Genomic DNA, 25769 nt, shown 5'->3' on the forward strand with positions numbered 1-25769 from the left:
CTGCACTGATAAAACTATGAAGATAGGGCAATCCTATCCTCGATTCCACCTTCTCCTAATTCCTTCAAATGGCGCGGAAAGTCCCTAAGAACCCCCCGTCGAACCCTAGGCTTCAATATCCCTTCCTTAATCAACGCCAAAACCTCCTCAAGATCCCTGTATTGCCCGCCATAACTAAAGATGAAACTCAACCTCTTCCGAATCCCATTTTTCATATCCAGCGCATTCACCCTCTCCCCCGTCCCAATACACAGCACCTTCCCACCAGCCCTGACAATCCGCTGCGCATCCTCAAATGTCTGCTTATGACCCACAAACTCCAACACCGTATCAACGCGCACTCCACGCTCAGCCACCCATTCTGCAATCCTCCCCTCTTGTTGGACATTCACCGGCACGATATCCTCCTCAGGAACACCCAGCTCCCTCGCGGCATCGAGTTTCTCGCCTCGAACATCAGAAACAAGAACTCGTGCCCGTATATGCTTAAGCACAATCTGCAGCGCATTGAAACCCAGCCCACCAAGACCGAATAGGAAAACCGTCTCATTTGGTTGTACCTCTGCACGGCGCACGATCCCGTGGTACGCGGTCATCACGGCGTCGGTGGCGATTGCGCCGACTTCGGGGGCGACGCCTGAACTTGTTAGTAAGTACATCAAGCGAGTACCTAGAGAAAGGATGCGATAGTAGTACCATCAGGTAAAAGAACAGCACCCCGCGCGTCAATGGCGACGTATTCAGCGTAGAATCCGTCCTGGCCGATTCCGTGGTGTTGGCCGCTGGGGCATAGCTGGGCGAGATCGCGCGAGCATTCGGAGCAAGATTGCAGGCCGCAGCCTGGGACGGCGAGGAGGGCGATGCGGGTGCCCTACTCGTTTCTTAGTTTAGATCCTCAATATGACGTGCAAGATTGCGAGGGAGAGAGGTACAATCTTAAATCGGCTGTCTGTCACGTCTGTCCCGATCTGGACGATTTCGCCGCAGCCTTCGTGGCCCTTTGGGTTTGTTAGAGACTCAAGTATATTTGATATGTTGATGGAGGGTGCGAACAAGAGTGTAGACATTGTTAAACTGGGGACGGTCTTCGACGTCGAGGAGGGCTTGATCGCTGTGGCAGACTGCTTTTGTTAGTCAGTGCTTCGGGCAGTATTAGGGCTGGACGTGCCTCCGGATGCGAGCAGCTTTACGAGAAATCCCTTGGGGGGCGCGGATGGAATGGGGATTTCTTCCCAAACCTGAACACTCAGTTATTGCAGTCTTGGCTTGGCGAATTGGCATACCGGGACAGGATTCCCCTTGTGCTTTCTCCAGGCGTGCATGGTGGTTGGGATGGCCATTCTGTAGTCCGAGTATACAGTTACCAAGTATCAAGACTTATGCGAAGGTCTAGGGTGTTATATAGGACAACCCCGCATCGGAGCCCAAAATGGATAGCCGAACATGAAACGGTATGGATATAACGCGCGAGTATACAAGTCTACTACCAGGCTGTCTATTCTAGGCCCCCCTGCTTCATCGGCACCGGCAGCTCAACATACCATGACAGGTCCTCCTCTGGGTCCATCTCGTACTCCAAGAACCCATTCCCCAGAAACCTAAACGCATTCGCACTGCGGTACTCAATCTCAAAGTCCTCCGGCCTGAGCTCACTGATCAGCCGATTAAAGAGCAGCGCCGACCCCCCAAACAGCGCCGTCACCCTCCCATTCGCCTTATTCCGCTTATACCAGCTCTTACACCCCCCAGTCCACACGATCGTCTTGTGTACCTCATCGCCATACCGCACAGACGCCTCCTCGGCGCTCTTCTTGGGTACAACGGACTTGATATCCTCGCTGGCAATCTTCTTGATCCACTTGACAAAGTAATCCCCCGTCCAATTCAGCGCCTCAACCAGACTCCCATGCCCACCTAGCGAATTAGGCCCTGTGAAGATAAAGTAGTTGGGGAATCCCGCCGTCGCAACAGAGAGATAGCTCTCCGGCTCATCCGCCCACTTCTCAGCGAGACTCGCCCCGTTCAGCCCGATCAGGGGGAACTTGGGCCGGTGCGAGACGTCAAACCCCGTGGCACAGATCACGACGTCGCATTCAAAGACTTGCCCGTCGGCTGTGTGTACTGCGTTCTCGCTGATCTTGGCAATTGGGCTGTCGCTCAGGCTACAGTTAGGGCGCGAGAAGGACTCCAGGTACCCAGGGCCGGGGGTTACACGTCGACATCCGACCTCCCACTTGGGGATGAGCTTGCGGCAGAGTTCAGGGTCGTAGTTGAGCTTCGATGCCATTTGCTCCGTGCCGAAACGGACTGCTTCTTCGTTGTTCTCTCCTTTCAGGAACTACAAAGTAAAAACTGTTAGTTTTCTTCTAAAGCATGTAAAGAGAAGAGAGTGTACCAGCTTAAACGCCTTATTCGTCCGGTTGATAATCCCCTTTCTATACTGCCGATGAACTTCCGGATCCTGAAAGCGCTTCTTATCCTCCTCCGCATAAACCGGATTCACCTCGTCCGTGTCTCTCCCCAGATGCTTCGACGGCGGCACCCGGTAATAGATCCACGCAGCAGAGCGCATATAATTCACCACCTCCGTACCAGGCAACTTGGCCATCTGCGGCGTAATCTGGATTCCCGAGGACCCGTTCCCAATCACCGCAATGCGCTTATGCGAGTAATCAAACTCATGGTCCCACTGCGCCGAGTGCACAATCTTGCCCTTGAAATCCTCCCGCAGCCCCGGGATAGACGGCCACGACGGGTGGCAGAGCACGCCTTGCCCTGAGATGACGATCTCAGCGTACTCGACTCGCTGCACGCCGCCGTGCTCGACGGTGACTTTCCAGACTCCGTCGTTCTCGAGCCAGCGCGCGCCCACGACGCGTGTGTTTAGGTGCACGTCCCTGGTGAGATTCCATTTCTCGGCTGTGGCCTTGATGTATTCCTGGATTTCGGGGCCGCTGGAGTAGAATTTTGTCCAGTTGGGGTTTGGGTTGAAGGGGAAGGCATAGATGTGCGCTGTTCATTTTAATCACTAGTATTAGTATTTATTCTCCAAGATATGAGGAACGGTGGTGTGGTCACGAACCAGGAACATCACATTGCACCCCTGGATAGGTATTCACCAGCCAAGTCCCGCCGATGTCGCTGCGCATTTCAAAGATCTTGTGCGTGACAAACTCCTCCAGCTCTGGGAAGCGGTGTTGGATCTTGTGCGCCATCAGGAGACCCGAGAAGCCAGCGCCGATGGTGATGACGCGCAGTTTGCGAGGCGTGTAGCCATACTGCGGATTTAGCGGGACAGTTCGCGGGTGAGGTGTTGGGTTGGAATTGACGCCGTTGCTGGCACCGTTTGTATGGCCGTTTATATGGCCATTGGTGTGGCCGTTGGTCGGCGGTTGTTCTGTAGGGATGGCCATCTTGCTGTGGATTTGGGTGGTCTATGACTTTGAGACGATTTACGGTGCGGGCTTTATAAAGAGGGACGAGGATCATACGGTCATTCCGTGGGCGCATCGCAGTGCCAACGCATAAATGCCGTGCAGACGCAGAGCAGATCAGAGCAGAGCAGAGTTAGGGTTGCCGTTTTGGGACAACCGAGGGGGCAGCAGAGGAACAGCCTTGGGCCGTATATACCGGCTGTTTACTGTATTTTTCGGCGCAATACAGCGGCTTACAGGATGCAGCGGGTCGTCGCGGCGGTTCAGGAATGGAGTCGCCACTGTTGGAACGAGTCAGTCTCAGTCTCTCCATCGTGTCTTCTCCACAGCCCCCGCTCGGCGCTCCCCAGACTGCCAGATGCCAGAAACCTGGAGATGCCGAACTGTGCGCCGGCTCTCGTTGTTTCTGTCTCTACAACTCCCATCACGCCATCATGGTTATCACAACCCCCTGGCTGCAATTCACCGGCCACCAGCCAAAGCGCAAGCGTGCCGAGCTGGCATGCACCATCTGCCACGGCAAAAAGGTACCATACCAATCCGTGTCTGCCTGGGAAGAACGTGGACTGAGAAATCAGGTAGATCCGCTGCGACCTCCAAGTCCGCACCGGCCAGGGCCTCAGCAACTGCACCAACTGCGACTCGGCCGGTAAGGAATGTCGCATGAGGCCGTCGAAGCGCATCCCCCGGCGAGCGCGCAGCCCCCTGACGCCCCCCAGTAGCAGCAGCGGGACCAGGAAGTCGCAGCGCTCGCAGCGTTCGCAACCGGTCGCGCCGGAGCAGAACGAGAGCACTGCCGGTACTGAAGAGAGCATCGCACTGCGCGAGCCAGAATGGATCTGGAACTTCGACAACTCTACTCTGCCGGAGAATCCAAACCCTCCTGCTGTCAACCATCCTACACATTCGTCGCTCAACATCAATGCCGACCAAGACCACCCGAGCTGCTCGCCCGCGACCTGTCGCACCGATGACACCGAAACCCGGGGCCTCTCGTCGCGATACTACGAGCTCGAGATCCAGGCGGATGCGCGCAACCAGGAGCAGCGGCTGCTGGCTCAACGGCCGCCCGAAGTGCGTCTGCTCCCCAGTCCAGACCTGCAGCAGAGCTTTGTCGAGACATATCTGGAATACTGCTTGCCCTGGTGTCCCGTCCTCGACCGCGACCACCTCAATATCGACGAACTATCGCAGTCGCCGCTGCTCGTCAACGCCCTCGCTGTGGTGGGAAGCCATGTTCGGCCTCCTGTGATGCCACACGACGGTCCAGCAGCGTACTACGAGCGCGCGCGGAATCTGTTCTACAACGACGCGGAGCCCGATGTCGTGCGCTCTCTCCAGGCCGTGTCTCTCTTCTACTGGTGGAGTCCACGTCCACCGTCTATCCTGCATCGCCATTCCTCCTGGTGGTGGACGTCGGTTGTCATCCGCCACTGCCAGCAACTAGGCGTGCATCAACAGCCATCGTTTGGGCCAGGACCGGCCTCCTCACAGCATAATCACCCTGCAAACCACCGCTCACATCTCATCCGCCGCCGCATCTGGTGGACTTCCTTTGCGCGGGAAAGACTTACAGCTATCTGCCAGGGTAAACCGTGCACCATCGACCCAGCAGACTGCGATATTGCCGAGCCAACCCTAGACGACTTCCCTGATGCTATCCACGACGGCACAGCGCGCATGCGGGCTGAAGTCTTCATCTACTGGGTGCGCCTGTGTGCAATAATCGGCCGGATAGCAAAGTATCTCTCCCGGCCAAACACCGACACGAATACGCCTTTTCCTACAGATCTCGCCAGGGAGCTCATAGCCTGGGTCCATTCCCTCCCTCCACACCTCCAACTGCCTATCCACGGCGACAGAACGACGTCCTTCAACCGTGATGTCCACCAACTGCACCTCCCCTACCTAGCCGTCATCATCATCCTACATCTCAAGCAGCCATACCAACCACACCACCCAGAGGCATACCCGCCTGCCATCCTCGCCGCAACCTGCGTTGCCCGTATATTCCGAGACACTCTCGCCCGAGGCGGAACGCACTGGCTGATGGCCATCACGGGCTGGTACACCAGCATGGCATTCATTGCCCTCCTGCAAGCCACCCGCGTTGACGGTCTCGCGGCCCCTGCAAACGACGACCTGGATATTTTAACTTTGGCTGTTGATCAGCTCCGTACCATGTGGCCGACGGCGAATATCTTCCACCATGGCTTTCAGCGGCTACGACCCAGTGCGGCTGGAGCAGAAGCGCTGCTTTCGTTGTCGAATAGTGAGCAGGCCCCGGCTCCAGGTCCAGCTGCAGCTCCTGTTTCTTCTTCTGCGTCTGGGCCAGCAGCAGGGTGTGCGTCCGAAAATGGAGCTGAAGCTGTGCGAGCGAACCCAATGGATGGGATTAACTGGATAGAGTACTTTCCTTTTGCAACGGCGCAAACCAGTGGCGTCGCAGAGAAGTTGCTCGTCCCGCATACAGACGAGATGTTCTTTGACGATGTCTTCCCTGATACAATGGTGCAGTTCCAGGATCTGTTTGGCGACTACAATTTCTCCGAGATGAACTTGTTCATGTAGTCAATTCATGATATACCCAATACCATACATACATAGCGCCATAACGTAGAGTAGATACTATCTATGCCAACCGCAGGTCCTCATACCCCCTATTCGCAACATCTTCTGTCCTAGCCCTATACCCCGGCGCCGGTCCATTATACCTCGCGATAATCCTCTTCTGCTTGTGCGCCAGATTCTTATTCACCCCCGTCATCCAAGAGTCGACCTCGTTCGCCAACAGGCCTTCAGCGCAGGTATGCACATGCTCTGTCCACTCCTCGACCTTCTTCCCCGTGCACTCTGCATACGTGAGGCCCCTGTCAGACGCATGCCCAATAAACCGACTCACCCAGCCCACTGCGTACTCAATCGACCGTGGAAAGTTCCCAAACATCTGATGCGGGCCCATCACCATCATCATATTTGGGAATCCCTCAACCCAGAGTCCCAGGAACGTCCTGGGGCCTTCTTTCCACCTTTCACTGAGTTTCACGCCACCAACACCCTGAAAGTCGACGGCCGTAAAGGCACCCGTGACTGCGTCAAACCCTGTGGCGTAGATCAGGATATCAACGTCATACTGTGCATCGCGCGTCTTGACCCCCGTCTCCATGACCCTCTCAATCGGGTCCGCCTTCACATCAACAAGCCTCACGTTCTCCCTGTTGAACGCCTCAAAGTAGCCCGACTCCAGGGGTACCCGCTTCGTGCCGAACCCATGGCACTTGGGGATAAGTTTCTCAGCCGTCTCCGGATCCTTGACACGCTGGCGAATCTTGTTCGCAATAAACATCGAATAAAGGTCATTCGCCTCCTTATTCGTGAAGATATCATGGAAATTCGACAGCCACTTCTCGAACCCCCGCGTCTCATACAGGTCGTTCCACATCTTCTCCCTCTCCTCGGCACTCACACTGAACACAGACGCCGGGTTGCCCTTGTGGATGAAACACGAGTACGACTCTCTGCATTTCTTGAATATCTCGGGGTACTGCCTCCGGATCTCCTCCATCTCCTCCGGTGTGATCTTCGAGTTATTCAGCGGCGCACTCCAATTCGGCGTCCGCTGGAACACAGTCAAATGGCCCGCCGTCTTGACAATCTCCTGAATCGCCTGAATCCCCGTCGCACCGGTACCGATAATCCCAACCCTCTTCCCTTCAAAGTTCACAGGTTCATGCGGCCACCGCGCCGTATGAATCGCCTGGCCCTTGAAGTCATGTACACCCGGAATATTCGGCAGGGTGAACTGGTTCAGGATCCCCATGCACGTCACCAGCCACCGCGATGTATAAGTATTCCCGGCTTCGTCGGCGAGGAGCCAGCTCTTTGAATCCTCCTGATAATGCGCCTTCGTCACCCGCGTGTTGAATTGCATATCGCGCTCCAGGTCGAATTTCTTAACGAGAAACTCGCAGTATCGTAGTGTCTCTGCTTGGCCGGAGAAATGCTCCGACCAGGACCATTCGTCGAGGACTTCCTGCGACCACGAGAAGCCGTAGGAGTAGGATTCTGAGTCACTGGACTGTCATTAGCATTTTCTCTATCTACCTGGGGATCCTTATTGCGTTTAGAGACGTACAATCGTGCACCGGGATACCGGTTCCAGTACCAGGTCCCTCCTGGCCCGCCGCCTGCTTCGAGGACTTTGGCGCGCAGTCCCAGAGTGTGCATTTGGTGCAGCGAGTAGATGCCGCTCAGGCCGGCGCCGATGATCAGGACGTCATAATCCAGGTTGGCGTTTTGGTGGAGGTGCGGCGGGGTCTCGATGCTGCCCATGTCGCTGTAACTAGCTTATTGTGTGTAGGTAGGTTAGGTAGGGTTAGATAGGAATAAGGAGCTGGATGGGAATATCGCAGATCAAGATGAACATTAATAAATAGCAGAGAATAGATCCCACCGAGGTTGACAGTCAGTTAATCTGTCCGTATCCCCAGACGCACTCCACCTCCTCCACACTGCAGGTCCGAGCCGTCGGTTACCCTAATCCAGACTGCCGGCTTCAATATCACAGCCGTCTCGGCAGCGAAGAGCGGAACAAAGCTCGAACCAAACTACGGAGGAAACCCGACCCAGCCAAGCAATATGAATTCTGTAACCTACGGAGTAGATACTCAGTAAGTCCTATTCAACCCCTCTCCCTCCAATACCCCTCCAACTGCCTCAAAAACGCCCACCTGAGCTCCCTCCCCCACCCCCTCGCCTTCCACTCATTCAGCGCCTCGGGGAAATGCGCCACCCCATCGCGCACCGCAAAGTCATGCGCAATAACCACAAACACGTCCTCGTCACAATCAATCTCCTGCAACTTCCTCACCGTCTCAATCGCCAGCGGCACATCATGCCCAAACGTCGGATCAAACAGAGTATCCTCCTTTGCACGTCCCCGACTAGCCTGCAGTTCCTCCCACGCACTGCCGGGGCAGAACCCCGCCTCCAGGTTTAAAGCCGCCCATGGATTATTATTATTATCATCATTATCTGCAGTGATAGAGTCCGGAATGGGACGGTGTTTCGACGGCCGGAATATCCCCGTATAGTGCGCGATGTCCCCGCCCAAAAGCACGAATGTATCGGGGTTCCTTGTGGTGCGTGCGAGCCCGCATAGGTGTCCGATTGCGTGGCCCGGGCTGTCGAGGAGGTAGAATGAGCCGTCGCCAAAGTAGTCCAAGGCTGGGAATTGGCCGATTTGCAGGGTTTGGGGGGTATCCGGGTCGAAGGTGATTTCGCGGAGGGTGCGTCCACTTTGTTCCTGGTTAGATTGTACTGCGGTAGAGTAGAGTGGTAAGATAAGGTGAGGTAAGGTAAGAAGGGCTCACGTGTAGTCGCTCTCGAGGATGGGCGAGTCCGGGTTTGTAGGGGCGCCTGGGAGTAGGGCTTCTTTGAATCCAGGGCCGACGATGAGGTCTGTTGTTGGGGGGAAGGTGGATGGGTCGCCGATGTGGTCCCAGTGCCAGTGGCTGCGGCGGTTAGTATTGCTATATCGGACAGTATCTTGCAGGTACATATGGGATACACACCTCCATATCACAGCCTCAATTTCCGTCAGTGCAATGCCGTGCTCTTGCAGGATATCGGCGACATTATGGGTGACTTCGATGTTGTACCCCGTTGTCGGGATATAGTTTGCAATCTTTGGCGCGTAGTTCTGGTAGTCCTTGCGGATTCCGAGGTCGAAAAGCAGCTTGCGACCGGAGCTGTGCTCAAGCAGAAATGAGAATGCTGGGTTTCTGGCGAAAGTATCGAGGCCTGGGACTTGGGGGGCCATGAAGCGTTTGAGATGCGAAGGGCCGAAGTTGACCGGATTGATTAACTTGACGGTGATGGTCTCCCCAGCGGGGATTTCAAAGAGTCGGTCTTGAGGCATTGCAATGATTCTACGCACTTTACAGATTAACCTGCAGCATACAGTGTCGAGCTCCTGGACATATTATGACAGGCCGCAGCTCGGCAATGCTCCGGCCTCCACATTCTGGCGTGTGGGGAATCGGGACTAAGATGGAACTAAATGTCAATACTGGTAGGCTAGTACGCTATACCGGCTGTAATATCAATACGCAGGCCGAAACCTAGCAGGAGCTGGGGATAGTTCCATGGCTCCAGCAATCTCCTCGTGGCTTTGGCGGGTCCATGACACTTCCCCGGATTCCTCTTTGTAGCGATCATTGAGTCCAGCTGGATGTCAAGACCTCATATCCTTGTTCCTATAAAATTCCCCATCCCGTCCCGGCCCATTACTCTCCTCTCATATGGGCTGCCCCTATTACCGTTGTACTGCATCTTAGGCCTCGTTTGTTGACATGGACACCTCTACCCAGGACAGCCAGTCTGAGAAGGACAAGAAAAACAATGTTGACCATATTGAAAAGACCGCCCCTGAGGAGATCGACACCACCCACACCGATGAGGCGATGAAAGTGCTGGCCGGCTACACCGGCGAAGAGTCGTGGGAGCCCAACGATGAAAGGCGTCTGGTCCGGAAAGTTGACTGGCGTCTGTTACCCCTGCTATGCATGACATATGGACTGCAGTACTATGACAAGGCCATGCTGTCTCAGGCTGTACGTAGCCCTAACCTTTGTTTCCACGGCTGCTGACAGCTCAGGCTTTATTCGGACTGCGTGAAGACTTGGGTCTGCTTATCGGTAACCGTTATGCTATGTCCGCGGCCATCTTCTATCTAGGGTTTATTATCGGCGCGTACCCTACCATGGCTCTCGCGCAGCGATACCCTATCCACCATGTGGCCTCGCTCATCGTTACAATTTGGGGGATTTGTCTGATCTTGACACCGGTGTGTCACAACTATCAGTCTTTGTATGCCCAACGCTTCTTCCTAGGCGTGTTGGAAAGCGGCATCAGTCCGATGTTTATGATGATTGTGGTTCGTACATATCCCATTATAGGAGACGCGATACTGAAGTGGACAGGGTGGCTGGTATAAGAAAAACGAACAAGCTCTTCGCATGGGATAAGTCTTACTTCCTTATTTTATCTTTTAATGATTCATGCTGACAGCCCCAAACAGTATGGTACAGTTGCACCGGATACGTCAGCATCTTCTCGCCTCTCATCAACTACGGTCTCGGCCACATCAAGGGCTCGCTCTCCTCCTGGAAGTACATGTATCTCTTCGCCGGCGCCCTCACCATACTATGGGGAATGATCCTCAACTTCGTTCTTCCACCTGACCCCGTGAGTGCCCGCAGCTTTACTGATCGTGAGCGCTACATCTTAGTCGCTCGTCTACGAACCAACAACTCTGGTGTTCGCAATACCCACTTCAAGATGGGCCAGGTCGTCGAATTACTGCTGGATCCGAAATTCTGGCTGGTATTTTTCACGGCCTTCCTTTCCATGATTGCTAATGCACCGATATCTACCTTTACTCCAATCATCATCAATTCCTTCGGCTTCAGCACTCTTCATTCCCTCCTCCTGGTCATTCCCTCGGGCTTCTATGCTGGAAGCATGATGCTTCTCATGCCGTACCTCTCCTACAAGTTCACTACCAAGAACATCCGTTCATGGCTAGTAATTGGGTGTTTGCTGGTTACCATGGTTGCATCATTGCTTCTACTGCTCCTCCCTCTCAATGAAACCGGTGGTCTTCTTTTCGCCTGCTACATCCTGCCGACGATGGGCGCGGGCTATGCGGTGCTCATGGGCCTGCAGATTGCCAACATTGCAGGCTACACAAAACGGTCCCTTTCTTCTTCGGGACTCTATATCGGTTACTGTCTTGGTATGTTCCCTTAATGATCAAATTGAATGTAGCTGATTGCGTAGGCAATTTTGTGGGACCTCTGTGTTTCAAAGAACAGGATTATCCGCGCTATGTTCCGGGATTTATCGTCACCGTTGTGACCACTTTTGTTGCTGCAGTTCTGGTGCTCGTCTACCGCATGGTCTGCCTATGGGATAATCGTCGCAGGGACGCTACTGGGGTTCTCGAAGGATTCGAGCATGCGTATGAAGATGACTTGACCGACAAGACAGTAAGTAATCCACATAATCGGAGAACTCAACTAATTATCCTAGAACCCTCAGTTCCGGTATACTGTTTAGCAATGGGTGTAGTTAAGAGTTGTATAGTTTATATAGTTGTATGTTGACCCAATCAGAGACCTCTGACGTAAAACCTGCCTCAGGCATCAAACTCCCGCATTGGGCCGCTCCACCTTAGCTCCAGGCGTCACTTTCACTTTCACGTCCAGATTCCCAAACTCTCGACAGTCCAACTCACCCCTCTCCCGTCGCTCTTTTCTGCTTCGTTCTTCCTTTGTCTCCGGGAGTCAACCCCCGACCCTTTCTATGTTTCCGAAATGACCTAGTCTCGTCGTTCTCTCACCAGAAACTCTCCTTCCCTACATACCAAGCTCCTTCTGTACACGTCATGGTGTCCCTCTGGCCGTTCGGGGTAAGAAACCACAAGGCATCCACGCCCTTGTATAAGCTCAAACGACTCATGTATAATCGCGCAGGGCGAAGACAACTCCCCCGCCTCCTTCGAAAAAACCCTCTCCACTCTCTCGACCAAAATCACACGTGCCACCTCCCGCCTCGACCTTCACCGCCAGCATGCCCGCCGCTTCAAGGCCCTCTGGACCCTCTACACCTCCTTCATCTACCTTCTCTACACCGTTATTCTCGCGCTCGTGCTAGGATGGCAAAATTGGGGTGTGAAGGAATATGCCGCTATCCTCGGCGGACCCGTCATGTACGTTCGCTACTACAATACAATCGTGTCTGCATTAGCCCACTAATAACAAAACCAGCATCTATGCAGTCCGCACAGTAGGAAGCAAGTACTTTGAGTACCGGATTAACAACACCAATCGCTACCTCGACGGCCTCCAGAAGCAGCGCGACGAAACAATCGAGAAGCTCAAGGTCGCTACGAAGTACAATTCCACGCAGCAGCTGCTCGAGAAGTACGCTGGCGATTCCCCCAAGCAAGGACAAGGGCGGTCGAAAAACGGCGATCAGAAACCCAAGTCGGAGGGGAAACGCAAGACGTCGGGACAGCAGCAGCAGCAACAACCTCCAGTTCAGAGAACTGGTCTCCCTCCCCCACCTACTGCGAATATCCGACGACCTGCACCTCCACAACCGGAGCTACCACCTTCACCGTACCCCCAGCAACAACAGCAACAACAGCAGCAGCAGCAGCAGCAGCAGCAGCAGCAATTTGAAAAGCCTCTTCCCCCGCCTCCACCCGGGCTAGACGAGCCCGGGTTCGCACCGAATGCCTTCCCCACCTCACAGCAATACATCGAGCAATCCCACTGGTACGACCGCCTTCTAGACGTCCTCCTCGGCGAAGACGAAACCCAACCAAAGAACCGGATTGTGTTGATCTGCTCGTCATGCCGACTCGTGAACGGCCAAGCACCACCGGGAATTAAAACCCTTGAGGAACTCGGCCGCTGGCGGTGCGGGGGCTGCGGTGCATGGAACGGCGAGGAAAGCGCGGCCAAGAAGGCCCTCGCTGATATCAAGGCTGGGTCTGGTCCTGCAGAGGCCGTTTCTGATACAGAGGCAGACGTCGAACACCCCTCTTCGGTGTCTACGGCCGAAGGAACCGATGACGGTGTTATTGTGACGAAGGAGGAGGACCAGGATCAGGTCGAATCGGGGAGTTCGTCTGGTGCGGAAACGCACGGCGAAGAAGTGGGGGATGCGCAGGAGGATGAAGAGGAGGCGCAGCCTGAGCCAGTGCCAGTGTCAGCGCCAAAAACGAGATCGCAAAATGCGACGAGGCGACGTGGACGGAAGGGGTAGTTGAATCCATTACCAAATCCCGGGGGCCAACTGGAACCGGCGGAATTTTCCTTTATGTTTTTTTGAGTTTGTTTTCACCTTTTAACACCACGGTATCTATACTTGAAGCGTTTCTGTGTTTGAATGCCAGTGAAGCTGGTTTGAGATCTCCATCGCTCGAAATTCGTCTGTTACGCACAGTAGAACTGTCCCTGAACGCCAACCTGAAGGTGGCGTCGAGAAACTTATCCATAGAAGAGTCTATGCGGTCTATTCACTTTCTCATCGAAACTCGTAGACCAAAATACCGAAAACCGCTAAATACATCAATCTATCATGCGACCTCCGCTTGTTCCAGTTCCTCTTCTCTATCTCCCGCTCCATCATCTGCCTCAATGATCACTCCTTTCTGCGTCAGTAACTCGATCACCACACAAGCAGCCCGAACCTCCGCATCCTCTCTGCTCAGACGCCCAGTCACAACAACCTCTTCAACATCAAACCCAAGGCCATTCACTGGAATCGTGCACGTATACGTCGGGCCCGCACTGTAGTCGACATCGGGATCAGAGTCAGAATCAGAATCAGAACTAGAACTAGGACCAGGATTAGATGGATCCAAATCTCCATTCCGGCCTTCAACCGCGTCGGCGTCGACATCCGCAACCACATCGCCACCGACGACCTTATAAACACGTTTGTGCTCCCGCGCCGAACCCAATACCCTAACGGTGTAAAACTTGAACTTCCACTGTGATCCAGCCTTACTCGCAACTCTTTGCAGACCCATTTGTGCCTTCTGCATTGGATGTTCCACGTCGATGTTGTCGTCAAGGATGCGTTCCAAGTATTGCAGCAGGCCTAGTCGGTGGATAAACTCGCGGCATGGAGTTAGATCTCCTCCTGAGTCGACGAATATGGCGCCAATTATTGACTCGATGATGTCGGAGAAGAACTTATCGGGGTTGAGAGCGGAGAGGAGCTCCCTGGGATAGGTTCTTGAGGTGCGGAGGGAGTGCAGGATTGCGGGGCGGAGAGTTGTGTAGCGGTTCAGAGCAGTGTTAGAGGGGGAGTCTAAATTTGCATTATTGGTTATGAGAGGTGTACCGGGGGAGTGTCTGAGGTAGGTGTATAAGTGGAGTGTTTTTGATGCGTGTTCTGTTGACTCCATTCCGACTTCTGCTCCGGGAACGGTTGTTGGGCGGCGTGATGGCATTGGCCAGGAGAACTCCATACATAAAAAGGCAAGGAGGCTGGCATTCGCAACGGCAGCCTTGATCTTGGTCATTTTTCCCTGTGGAAGTTGGGTAGGATGCACGATGATGGTGTCCACGATGAGCATGTCGAGAACAGCGTCGCCAAGGAACTCAAGCCGCTGGTAGGACTGCGTTGAAGCATCGTGCTGGCACGAGCCGTGAGTAAGAGCTTCCATGAGTAGAGGTTTGTCATTGAAGGCGTAGCCGATCTTCTCCTCGAGGCTTTCCTGCTGGATAAGATGTGGTTTGTGGTCTTGGTCCTGAGACATGGCGCTACAATCAGGCCTGGGTATTTGGAGCTGAACCTCTGGGAGAAAGTGGGAAATGCACGCCTGCGCTTTAGCAAGGCCTCCATCAATGTATGCAGCGCCGATAAGCGCCTCGACAACGTCGGCGAGGACTTTTGTGGACATCTCTCGCCTATCTCGGCTCGTGTCCAGCTTTTCGGAAATCAACGGAGCAGACCATTTGCGCGCGTTAAACTTTTTGCTGATGATAAAAGATCCAAGGCCACGGTCAACTGCTTCGCGGGCCAGACGGTGGTTCTCGACGATCGCTTGCAGGCCTTTGGCCAGATAGCCTTCGTGCCAGTTCGGATGTTGGTGGTAAAGCGAGGAGGCAACAGTGAATTTGAGAACCGTATCACCGAAGAACTCATAGCGTTGGTAGTGCGTTGGCCCCTCAGCGGCGGGTGTTGTGATCGCGGTGATAACATGTCGTAGCTCGTTAAAGTGTATATCTCGTAAAATCGTTTCGCATAACTTGGTCGCGACCAGCGCGGCCTCTAGTCTGTCAATGATAACAGCAATGAACCGACCAAATACAGCTTCCTTAGCGGGGAGTCTGCTTATTCTGCATTGATCGGCAGGAATATTATGTCTCTTCGTAGGCGTTTCGAGTCTTTCGTCGCTGTCATATCCTTTCGTGCTGATCGTTTGCCGCCGAAGAAGATCCCTTCGTTTTGGGAACGGTTCGCATTCGAGTTCAAGCCCATCGCTCCCATTGACCCATCTATTCAGCAATAGCAGACTGTCGTAGCGAGACCTGTCTCGGATGATGCCCATGCGGTCGGCACTTCTCTGGCTGCAAAAGACTTCCGATGCTGGCTCGTACCCTTCATTCTCACTTAACCAGGCCATCCACTCCTCAGGATGCAGATGCGGGCTAAATAATGTGGTATAGTCGCATTTACCACCTAACCATCTTGTCGAGGTGGTTTGTAGATACAGGGCCGTGATGGCTCTCAAACTCTCAACACTTTCGTCAGTCGTTGAGATGGGCTCGGCCATTCCGAATTCGAGAGTATACGTTGACTCGCTATCCCAAAACAGGGTGAGGGGTTCAAGTAGCGGAATTGCAACCGGGGTAAACAAGTTCATATATAGCTCGTCTTCGTTCACGCGAACAGTGACGCGGGTTTTATGCACGTTCGGTAGCATCCATGCATATGCCCAGTCCACCCACGCGTCATATTGATCTAGAACCTCTGTCATAGGTCCTAACAAACGACGATCGCGTTTAGTAAAGTCCTGACTCTTGGTCAGGGGGAGAAGGTTGTTGTTTACCAGCCCATGCTCGTACAGTCCCTTATACGCCTGGAAAGCAGCTTCCTTTCGTGCTGCACGCTCCGTCTTCAACCATAAAATCCCCTCTGCGCATCTAGCCGATGGGACTACGCAGCTGGGCAGCGTCACTTTGCCTTTCAATGCACCACCCTCGTGTCTCTCGAAAGTAAACTCAGGCTTCATTCTAACGCGTCTCTGACTCGGGAGTGTAGAGCAGAAGTGGTATAAGTGTTGCATAGCATTATCAGCCGTTAATATGGCTCTGGAATGTTGATTCAATTAGTGGTCTCATCGGTAGATCGGTTGTAAACATACCCTGTAGATTCTACGACAAACTGTGCATGGACATCTTCATTGATAGTTTCCAGCGCACGGAGCTCTTCCAAGCGGCTCCTGTCCTCTTGGTAGGCCTCCTCCATCGCTTTCTCCACGTTGTGCCATTTGTCTAACGAGGAAACATCGTCTTCTGTAGAGAGAACTATTGCATACGTCGAGTGCTGGCGCCTAGCACGTCCGCGTTGCTGCACAAGCGATTTAAGGTTCTGCGGCTTGTCGTAGCATACCACCACGCTACACGCGCTCACGTCGATTCCCTCCTCCAGCACATTAGTGGCAACAATCAGATTCTTTCGGCCGTCTCGAAAGTCGTCTAATGTGTCCCGCTGCATCTTCACCGTGAGAAGGTCACCCAAAATTTCGTTTTTCTTGGTAGAGTTTGACATTCCAATGAATCCGTCGGTGCGAAAGCGATCCCTGGTGGAAGGGTGAACCGAAAGCAGACGGGCCATGACAGCAACAGTTGCTCGCTGCTGCACGAATATCAGCCCGGAGAATCCCGACTCGTCGGTACTGAGCAAGAAGGATATCAGGGCCTCGAATTTTGGTGATACCGGAAAGTCTGCAGGATTGGTAGATTGGATGTTAAACTCGGGGGCGGGCAGTTTTGACAGAATGTCAATCAAGTACTTCCGCTCCTCATCGTCCATGTCCACTGTGAGTGAAGTATAGAGAGCACCCCCACGGAGCTGCTGAGTTGACTCCCATATAAAGTAGTCGGCCGCGCATGGCCCAAGCTCAGTTGAAATATGGGCAACCCTGCGATAAAACTTTTTGAGCTGCTCGCTGCAGTAAGTGTTCCCAGTCATGAGCACCCGCTGTAGCGCTACCCCATGTGGCTCGCTAGCTTTAAGTCTTTTAACATAGGGATCGTTCTCGATGTCCAGCATTTGATAAGCCTCAACGAGGGCCTTTTCCGTTCCGCCGCAGAGCGAAGCACCTTGGACTGCCTGTGGCGCATATAGGACACGCTGCAACCGGGGCCTATGGGTGTGCTCAAGCAGTTCATGACGGTGCACTTGGGGAGTTGTGCAGACCGAATTGAGATTGTCCTCGAGTGTTCTATAATACAGGATCAGAGCATGGCCACAGTGTACCGTGTTACATACCGTAATTCATCACGATCAGAACCAGCGCTGGCTGTCAGACCCAGAATGCGCGGAACAGCGTTCGGGCCAGATTTCGCGCGGGTTGGATGGTAAAAATATCTCATCACGCTATTTGCTGGGTGATTCCGAGTGCAATGATGTGCTGATCTGCGTTAGTAGAAATCTGCCATCTTTTTGTTGTCAAATCTGTACAAACCTTCGTCGAATATGATTAATCCCAGGCGGGAAACCCTAACAAAGCCATGGGTCATTGCATCCAGAAGTACAGCAGGGGTCGAGACGACCACCTGGATATCACTCAGCACAGAGTCCCAAATCACCTGCTCCGTCCACAGCTCAACCTTGTCCAGTCCAGTGAGCGTGCGAGACTTTGCAGCAGGGATGTGTTGGGAGATGGCACGATGTTGCTGCAGGCAGAGGGCGACGGTCGGTGCCAAGAACCATATCAACTAGCTCGTATTAGGGAACGCGCCCGTTTGTCTGAGTATGAGGCAATCTGGGGCACACGCACCTTGTTTCCATCGCCGTTCTCCAACTCGTGCATGATCCGGAGCAGAGCACTGTCAATGTCAGCCAGCCGGCACCACAAATTGATCCTATCAAGAAAGGCGCATACATGTGTGTTTTGCCGCTTCCTGTGCCCATCTAAAAAAGAAATAATAAAGAAAAATTAGAAGCGTCCTATTGTGTTATGACTTTCCATACCGCAACCACGATGTTGTCCTTCAGGCTCGCTTCGAACATCTCCAACTGGTAGCTCCGGGCCCGATATCCGGGGTCGGGGTGGGCCCCCGACGGGACAAAGGCCATTAAAGAAGCTGAATGTGACCGATTAGTGAAAGAAATCCGATGACATGGTAGAAGATGGGAGAAAGATGGATGTGTTGAGGTGAGGTGGGGTAGAGAGAGGTGGGGTTGATAAACAAATCATAGCCCATCCCCCGATCCTGTGGTCCATTCCTTCTACGTAGGCAGCTCCTGAGCCTCCAAGTAGGTGAACCTGGCCAGGATCATATCCAGCATTAGGACTATCAAAATGTGGAGATACTAACAATACTGGCTAGAGCGATGCGTCACGGTTCCTGCCCGGCGCAAGTCGTGATTGTCAAGAATTACTGGTAAATCGCAGTTAAGCCCAGAGTACCAATGCACATACAAGACGAAGAGAACTCTCATTGAGAACTGCGCTATGGATTAAGTACTTGCTGAAAAACAAACCCAGGACATCGAGACAAGAAACCTTTCGATCCAAATAGGAAGGAAATCTCTGCCTATGTCCGATCAGACAAACACACAACACCCACGCCCTTGGCCAGGATAGAACCCTTATTCTGCGCCATACACCTTGAGGATTAAGTCTCGAGCAAACAAGGAAAGAGGAACAGACGCTCAAAAATAATAGGAGAAAGGAGGCTAATTGGGCTCGAAAATAGGAGCCAATGAAAACAGCTGGAGTATTTCATACAAGACGATTCGGTCGTGACGGTAGGCACTCATGATACGAGCGGCAACCCATGGGATTGTCCCTCCGTCTTCGTCGGCTCCGACGAGTCTTGTCCCTCTTCTCCTCGTCCACGCCGAGGCTGGAAGTTGTTGTTCAGGAACGCTTCTTCGTTCGGATGCTTACGCATCCCAAGTCCCGCCTCCGCTATGCGGTTCAATGAGTTCATGTCATCATTAGCGATAGACACTTGAGACTGGGGCGAGCCTTGTTGAGGAGCTTGGCCACCTTGAGTAGGCCTTGTAACGGGCTGTGGGACAGAAATTTCGGCCCGGGGTTGGCTGAGATCGATGTTTCCTGGTAGTTCGGGAACTTCGCCGTGCGAATCTAGCAACCGAGACTGTAGGTTGATGATGTATTCACGGAGTTGATAATTCTCAGCCTGCAAAGCTTTAAACTCCTGCGACATGACCTCATACTCTTTCACCTGCTCCTCCAACTTTCGGATGTAGCTTTCTTTGCGCTGACGGAAAGCTCTCTGCGCCAGTTAGTAGAACTCTTTGGGTGCCAATCAGATTCACGTACTTGAGCGGCACGGTTTTGAGCCGCGCGCTTCGAGGTAGATAGCGGTCGTTTCCCATACGTTTTTGGCGACTCGTCATCAACAGGCGGTTCAGTCTGCGGTGGAGTCTGCTGGGTTGGAGGTGGAAGCATCGCAGCCCCGGAGATAGCAGGATCAATGTTATTCTGGTCTCGCGGGCTGGTGGTATTGGGTTGTAGGTGGTGAGGTTGTGCTGCCGGCTGTTGCGGGCGGGGTTGTTGCGGGTGCTGCGACAAGTGCTGGTGCGCAGACGCTGCTAGCAGCGAATCGTGGAGCACTATACCGGCCAAAACTGTTAGCAGAGGCTAAGTAAATGGAGGTGTCGCAACGGCACTGTCGCGACGTGCCGAACCCGGGTATTCCGGAACACCTCCAGGGCGCAGTTTTCGTGCGCGACAAAAGCTCGCGGCTTACCTTGGTCAGCATGGTCCTGCAACAAACATCAGTTAGCTTCATATCTTGTTTCACTGTGATTTGATAAGTCGAGCTGCCATTTCGACGCGACCGTCGCAACACACTGACCAGACGCGCCGGTGAGGTCATCGCACTGGTCGCGCGTGGCGATCTCCCAGACGGCGAACGGCGTCCTCATTACGAGCGACGGTCAATACCGCGAGGGATATAGATGGAGACGATGGCAGCTGACTGTAGAGGGCGATCTGATGACAAACCGCGACAGGCATAGAGTTGCTTACCTGAGCAGATGTTTGCATGCTTGGATGCGGCGCTGGAGCTAGTGCAGGCTGCATGGAGAGACAACAAGAATGAATGGCAAAACGACGCGCCCGACAGGAGACCACAGGTCAATTCGAGCCAGACAAGCAGCAAGAAGCGGAATCTCAAGATATACGGCGCGATCTCGCGAGAGAGGGGAAAAGGTGGAATGGATGGGGAATACGCAAAGAAGCGCGTGGATGAGGTAAGCAGGCGGACCGGGGATGGATATCGGAGACCAGGTTGGAGCAGCTGTCTGCTGACTGTGTTCTTATGAAAGAATGATGGAGATACAAGAGACGCTGGAGAGGAAGATCTGATCTCGTAAGCAGGTGGGCGAGTGAAGGGTTAAAAGGAAAAGGCGGAAAGCGGCAAGGCGAATGACAGTGTGTGACCGTGACGTGGGTCCTCCGCTTCGGGAATGATGCCTCAGGCAGTCAGGACTCTCGGTGGCTGGCACACCTCTGGGGACTCCAACTCAAAGGACTGTGATGGTTTCTTGCATTTTCTTCGCCTCACTTTCCTCTAACCATCTCTCCAAGCCACTCTGCGATGCCTCTGATGCCATCAACCTTCATGGCAGAGAAGCTACCAAGTTCGGGGTATGACTAATATTTTCCGATCCTGACTAATGATTCATTGATCCCGGCACTACTAACACCCGACATCCGATCAGCCTCACCACCATGGATCAAGGAGCCAACTCGTACATCAAGTGAAGATTATCGACACCCTCAATAGCAAACCATCCAATTTCATCAAACATCCTGTTTTCCTACCATTAATGTGCAAGCCTTTCTATTTATGCATCCTTCAATGTCCTCTCAAACTCCAGAACCGCCGGATGTCTCACTTCTCCAACTCTCAGCTTTCCCCAATCCTGCTCAACACCCTCCTCCACATCCGGAAAAGGCCCCAGTGGAGTAATGGCCTTGGGATTTATATCGTAATGGCTCTTAGTATACTGCACCTCGTTAACCCAAGGATTCTTGGAAATAACCTAACCCAGCCGCGGCCGGAGAGAGATATATATAAACTCACATTCTCTTTAATATGCTTAAAATCCGTCGAATCTCTTGCGGCCTCGACTCCCCAATACACACCTTTAAGCCAATTATTCAAAACCGGATAGTCATGTCTAATTGTACCCAGATTGCACTTGAAATGCTGGACATAAACAGCGTCGAACCGGACAAGGGTCGCATAGACAGTGATATCTAGCTCTGTCATCTCAGGACCAAGTATGAAGGGCCCGCCATTAGCGGAGACAATCTTCTCGAGTTTGTTGAGCGATCCGAAGAGCGGGACGACGTTTTTATCGTACTCCTCTTGCGACGGGGCGAAGCCAGATTTGTACACGCCTCTGCAGATGTTCGGCAGGACCCAGGAGCTCAAGGAGTCGATTTTGTCACGGAGATGCGTTGGGTATAGGTCGATTGAAGCCTTTGACTCCGGAATAAGGTCGTTGAATGCGGATGGGAGCCAGCGAAGCAGTTCGAGGCTTTCCTGTGTCAGCTTTTAGTATCTATATTTGGGCTTTCCTAGGTGCAGTACTACCACCAGTACGCGGTAGTACACGTGCATACATTACAAACGATAGTCCCGGTCTCCCGGTCCCACAGCACCGGCACCGAATACCTTCCTTTATATTCCGGATCAGCCTTAAAATAAATCTTGTGCATGTAGTCCTCGCCAAAGAGCTTGTCCACCGTGGCATTGGGATACTCGTCGTTCGAAGTGGGGAATCTCCACCCAGGCCATCCCTTTGAATCGCCCTTTGGGTAGGGCATGACGATGCTCATATCGATGATGTCTGTTAGCCCTTTGAGATGCCGGACGAAGTTAACTCGGTGCGCAAAGGGGCAGAAGAGGCCGATGTACAGGTGGTAGCGGCCGGGCTGGGGCTTGAAGGGGCCGGTTGGGGTGATTGTGCCGTGCCAGCCATCGGCTGTGCTGGGTTCATGGTGGGGGTTTGCTTGGGACATTGTGCTTGCGTGTCTAAAGCCGGGTTTGAGTAGGATACCTACGGCGCACAGAGGTGGGCAGGAGGGATAAATATATTGGCGCAGGAATAGCTGATGTCAGCGCCCTGGGCCTGGAGGGTGGGGGATGAGCAGAGCATGACATTGACAGGCACTGCCCCACTTACGAGCTTAGATCGATCTAATCTCTGATATGCCCTTCCATTATTTAGATTGATATACTCGGGCTGCTTGTATCTTTGCTGGCAGTTGGAGCACCTGTCAAAATCAATGCTATTTTCAACCGAAGTCAAGTTCTGCGTTTTACTCCAAGAGAACGAAGACAAGCTTATAATGACTGGATTAAGATTAAACTATTGAAAAAATGGTAAACAAACAGTGTGCATAACAATAGCATGCCGCCACTCAAACCCCATCGTTTATACAAGGAAAGAAGAACCAGCCGGCCAGCGCTCAAAACACCGTTTTTATGTATGTTCCATCAGCAGCTACTCACTGTTCCTTCTTCGATTCTTCCGCCTGGCTTTCAATAATAGAAGTCCCCACCGTAACAGCCTCTCTCCAACCCTTCTGTCTCATCCAGAACCGCTCCTCCGGGTTGGTATTATGCTTAGCCCAGGCGCGCTCGTCCTCTTCAAGAGACTTCCGGGTGATGTCAGATAGCTCCATGGATTCGTCTTCCGCGGTAAGGTCTTCCTCGTCATCGCTGCTACGCGCGCCTAGTGTCGACTCTAGATATCGCTTCCGGATCATGTACTGCTCGGTTTTCTCGCGGCGGACATTATGGGGCTCAAACTTTGCCATTGTGGTCTGGACCACGAACCGCACAATAAGATATAGGTGCTCCGCGAAGAATATTGTCAACAGAAGTGCCCATCCTTTAATCGCCGAGGGTTCGCCCCTTGGCCCGTGGGTGCTTGTGTTGAACATGTATACCAGCGCTGCGCTAGTGATGCTCCCCACCCACGAGAGAAAGCCCAAGGTGTCCAGCCAGGGTCCAATCGTATCCACCCGCACAGGAGTAGGCCTCTTGCAGTCGATGATTATTTTGAAAAAGTCGGAGCGAAGCTCGACCCAGTTATTGATCAGAAAGGAAACCGGCACCAGGGGCCAGACGGGCGAAAACAAAGCCAAGTAACCAAATTGGATGCACATCTCTCGCAGGTCATCCGTAACATCGTAGTCATCCCGGTCGGCTTCCTTGCGGACGCGCGTAAGAAATTCAACCTCGTCGTGATGGTCGCTGTACGAGTGCTTTCGTGGCCTTTTCGTCTCACTTTCTAGACCCGTGTCTGTCCGTCCAGTCTTTTTCTTCTTGTACTCCTTGTACTGGCGAGCGAATCGCTGCTTCAAATATGGCACAACAGTCTCCATCCCAAGTCCGACCACTTGAGCCGTAACGGTAAAGTAGATAACTTGCTTTCGCAGCCGGTCGGGGTCGATGGTAAAGTGTCCACGTGTGGTAGTTGCCTTTTCTTTTGACACGAAAGGTCGCACTGTCAAATGGAAGACATCGAGGTGAGGGACGATGAGGCTGGCAAATGGAATATACACGAAGGCGGTTAAAAATATTGGGAGGTACGATGTGATGAAGTTAATCACAAAAATCTTCTGAGTCAGCGCTGTATCATACGCGGCTTGCGTTTCATAGTTTTCGAAGTCATTAAGCTTCGTCGCGACCTGAACGAGGACTCCGCTCATGGTTGGAATCAGAGCTGATAGCAGAATAGTCGGAATAAAGACCTAAGAAGTCAGCACGTCGAACGGGCTAAGCGATTCGACGTTACTTACCAAGTATGTCTTGAGCGGTCCAGTGTACACCTCAGATATGAATATCTCAATCGCAAAACAGGTTGCGATAATAGCGCCCAGGGCTATAGCTGAGAACAGGGCAAAAGGAACCTGAAGAAGCTGCCGTTGCAGCCGAGTTGTCGCCGGGAAGACACCGCGGGTCTCGCCGGTAACCTGATCTTGAACCTCTCTTTCCGGCCTAAATTCTCGCCGCGTGGTTCGAACAACGGAGACGCCCTTAGTTTGCCATCGACAGCTGAGGTCCTCCTCTCGTCGTTTCCAGTACTCAATGAAGATCACACCCCAAAGACAGTTGACCACGGTATATATAATAGAGAAAGAGCCCAACAACAGCCAGCACGAGAACCCGAAAGCCGCAGGGAAAAGCAGAAACCTGAAGTACGATTGCAGAAACATAAAGTAGAATCCGATCTGCAAATCAACCGTCAGCGTTAACAGCTCCCGGAAGGAGAATCTCGAAAAAATACGCACGCTCTCCCCGAACTTATCCCGTACATGGTCCAGATCGCCTTCAGACAAGAACGTCTTCTGACTCCAATCTGTCAAGTACTCCTTATTTTTCTCTTCGTCATGAAGCGGGAATATCGCAAGCACATTTTTCCAATGGCCATGTCGGGGTGTGATCCCCGCACCGCCCATATCATTCGGAAGTGTTATCATATGGTTTATAATGCGAAGTCGCTCGGATTCCGTCTGTGGTTCGGCGGAGGACTCATCCTCGGGTTCAGAACTACGTACGCCATGGAGCCAATCGCGGATTCTAGCGGGCAAACAGGCATCAGCGACCAATTTATGAAGTAGAATCTAAATTTATATACATACCGGGACTGGTAGAGAGCTCGACGCAGCCTCTTTTTCTTGGATGCCCGCACGAAGATGAGCAGGTTGGAGTCCTCGCCCGGCCTCACTTCGGTTCGCAATCCCACCTCCCAGAGCTTCCGTAGAAGAAGCTCTAGCTCCTGAGACGCTTTTGACGGATCTAACCTAGTCAATAAATGATCGTGCTCCTCGGCGCATCGCAGTCGGACCCCTCACCTCTGTTGGCATAGCTATATTGAATGACGTAGTCCACATGGAAACTGTGATGAGAGCCGCTCTTGGCGGCGGGTGAAGCCATTTATTCAGAATCAAAGCGAGAAAGGAACCAGGGCTAGGGAAATCGAAGAAGTCCAAGTCCGACAGATTGTCTGCCCAGGTCTCGACGAGAAGGGTGAGAAAAATAAAGGAGAACGGAGAGAGAGTGTCGTCATCATCCTGAGCCGGCAGTCCAGTCCCACGCAGCTCAACGGGGTTTGGGCCCTTGGTGGCTTGGCGCGGGACCAGCGTGGATCGAGATCTACAGTCGAGTTTATGCTGTACAGCCACCACTGCCACCGATCTGACATGGAGTGACCTCACAAGGGTCAAGATCAGCATATCAGATACCTCGGTGGCGGCTCAAACCGGGAGGTTGTACTGAGGTAGTCATCGTGTTGGGAGAGTTAATACCTTGCAGATTTCTGCCTGCGCCGCTCATCAACTGCGGGTTGCGATCTGCTACAGGTGCTTGCGTAATTGACGAGCCCGCCAACAATCATGAGTACGTCTTCCCTGGGGACGTCCTGAACATGGTAGTCCTACTTTGTAGGCACATTTAGGGTTTAGTCGTGTTTGGGACAAGGGTACAACCAGATGAAACGGTCATTGTAGATAATTTCCACTGA

At 53.0% G+C, this 25769-nt stretch overlaps 11 protein-coding genes across 11 annotated transcripts; 3 read left to right on the top strand and 8 right to left on the bottom strand.

Moving 5' to 3' along the window:
• Positions 1 to 14: 14 nt before the first annotated feature.
• Positions 15 to 1340, bottom strand: ASPSYDRAFT_60505 (zinc-binding dehydrogenase; the record flags this gene model as incomplete). Its single annotated transcript, XM_040849862.1, has 6 exons — positions 15 to 637; positions 697 to 871; positions 933 to 998; positions 1054 to 1121; positions 1169 to 1238; positions 1284 to 1340. 6 exons carry the CDS (start codon positions 1338 to 1340, stop codon positions 15 to 17), a joined length of 1059 nt encoding a protein of 352 aa, XP_040699380.1.
• Positions 1341 to 1436: 96 nt separating this feature from the next.
• On the bottom strand, positions 1437 to 3428 carry ASPSYDRAFT_183761 (flavin-containing monooxygenase). The gene is made up of 3 exons (XM_040843540.1): positions 3083 to 3428; positions 2396 to 3012; positions 1437 to 2338 (listed from the first exon to the last, which is right to left on the bottom strand). Exons 1-3 carry the CDS (start codon positions 3411 to 3413, stop codon positions 1496 to 1498), a joined length of 1791 nt encoding a protein of 596 aa, XP_040699381.1. The 5' UTR covers positions 3414 to 3428; the 3' UTR covers positions 1437 to 1495.
• A 440-nt stretch (positions 3429 to 3868) lies between these two features.
• Positions 3869 to 6005, top strand: ASPSYDRAFT_60507 (uncharacterized protein; the record flags this gene model as incomplete). Its single annotated transcript, XM_040849863.1, has 2 exons — positions 3869 to 3961; positions 4017 to 6005. 2 exons carry the CDS (start codon positions 3869 to 3871, stop codon positions 6003 to 6005), a joined length of 2082 nt encoding a protein of 693 aa, XP_040699382.1.
• A 61-nt stretch (positions 6006 to 6066) lies between these two features.
• ASPSYDRAFT_158146 (flavin-containing monooxygenase) lies at positions 6067 to 7766 on the bottom strand (the record flags this gene model as incomplete). Its single annotated transcript, XM_040842708.1, has 2 exons — positions 6067 to 7507; positions 7570 to 7766. 2 exons carry the CDS (start codon positions 7764 to 7766, stop codon positions 6067 to 6069), a joined length of 1638 nt encoding a protein of 545 aa, XP_040699383.1.
• Positions 7767 to 8115: 349 nt separating this feature from the next.
• ASPSYDRAFT_60509 (MBL fold metallo-hydrolase) lies at positions 8116 to 9354 on the bottom strand (the record flags this gene model as incomplete). Its single annotated transcript, XM_040849864.1, has 3 exons — positions 8116 to 8731; positions 8807 to 8947; positions 9008 to 9354. 3 exons carry the CDS (start codon positions 9352 to 9354, stop codon positions 8116 to 8118), a joined length of 1104 nt encoding a protein of 367 aa, XP_040699384.1.
• Positions 9355 to 9569: 215 nt separating this feature from the next.
• Positions 9570 to 11613, top strand: ASPSYDRAFT_80983 (uncharacterized protein). The gene is made up of 6 exons (XM_040851069.1): positions 9570 to 10048; positions 10093 to 10375; positions 10411 to 10462; positions 10526 to 11232; positions 11277 to 11485; positions 11529 to 11613. Exons 1-6 carry the CDS (start codon positions 9788 to 9790, stop codon positions 11553 to 11555), a joined length of 1539 nt encoding a protein of 512 aa, XP_040699385.1. The 5' UTR covers positions 9570 to 9787; the 3' UTR covers positions 11556 to 11613.
• Positions 11614 to 11883: 270 nt separating this feature from the next.
• Positions 11884 to 13504, top strand: ASPSYDRAFT_1159424 (uncharacterized protein; the record flags this gene model as incomplete). The annotated part of the gene is made up of 3 exons (XM_040840068.1): positions 11884 to 11907; positions 11972 to 12207; positions 12266 to 13504. 3 exons carry the CDS (start codon positions 11884 to 11886, stop codon positions 13269 to 13271), a joined length of 1266 nt encoding a protein of 421 aa, XP_040699386.1. The 3' UTR covers positions 13272 to 13504.
• An 80-nt stretch (positions 13505 to 13584) lies between these two features.
• Positions 13585 to 18326, bottom strand: ASPSYDRAFT_158697 (putative RNA helicase/RNAse III; the record flags this gene model as incomplete). Its single annotated transcript, XM_040842747.1, has 9 exons — positions 13585 to 13874; positions 13968 to 16333; positions 16387 to 17225; positions 17313 to 17469; positions 17517 to 17658; positions 17713 to 17965; positions 18028 to 18076; positions 18133 to 18161; positions 18222 to 18326. The coding sequence occupies 9 exons, from the start codon at positions 18324 to 18326 to the stop codon at positions 13585 to 13587; spliced, it is 4230 nt and encodes a 1409-aa protein (XP_040699387.1).
• Positions 18327 to 18627: 301 nt separating this feature from the next.
• Positions 18628 to 20611, bottom strand: ASPSYDRAFT_48789 (uncharacterized protein). The gene is made up of 4 exons (XM_040847705.1): positions 20254 to 20611; positions 19973 to 19988; positions 19543 to 19835; positions 18628 to 19495 (listed from the first exon to the last, which is right to left on the bottom strand). The coding sequence occupies exons 1-4, from the start codon at positions 20305 to 20307 to the stop codon at positions 19010 to 19012; spliced, it is 849 nt and encodes a 282-aa protein (XP_040699388.1). The 5' UTR covers positions 20308 to 20611; the 3' UTR covers positions 18628 to 19009.
• Positions 20612 to 20700: 89 nt separating this feature from the next.
• ASPSYDRAFT_48792 (putative cell wall organization protein/glutathione transferase (Gto3)) lies at positions 20701 to 22352 on the bottom strand. Its single transcript, XM_040847706.1, has 3 exons — positions 21859 to 22352; positions 21314 to 21778; positions 20701 to 21236 (listed from the first exon to the last, which is right to left on the bottom strand). Exons 1-3 carry the CDS (start codon positions 22255 to 22257, stop codon positions 21075 to 21077), a joined length of 1026 nt encoding a protein of 341 aa, XP_040699389.1. The 5' UTR covers positions 22258 to 22352; the 3' UTR covers positions 20701 to 21074.
• A 223-nt stretch (positions 22353 to 22575) lies between these two features.
• Positions 22576 to 25291, bottom strand: ASPSYDRAFT_48796 (anoctamin family protein). Its single transcript, XM_040847707.1, has 5 exons — positions 25102 to 25291; positions 24889 to 25045; positions 24538 to 24826; positions 24046 to 24477; positions 22576 to 23997 (listed from the first exon to the last, which is right to left on the bottom strand). The coding sequence occupies exons 1-5, from the start codon at positions 25181 to 25183 to the stop codon at positions 22747 to 22749; spliced, it is 2211 nt and encodes a 736-aa protein (XP_040699390.1). The 5' UTR covers positions 25184 to 25291; the 3' UTR covers positions 22576 to 22746.
• Positions 25292 to 25769: the final 478 nt, after the last annotated feature.

The sequence above is a fragment of the Aspergillus sydowii genome, assembly GCF_001890705.1.
Source record: "Aspergillus sydowii CBS 593.65 unplaced genomic scaffold ASPSYscaffold_11, whole genome shotgun sequence".
Classification (NCBI taxonomy): domain Eukaryota; kingdom Fungi; phylum Ascomycota; class Eurotiomycetes; order Eurotiales; family Aspergillaceae; genus Aspergillus; species Aspergillus sydowii.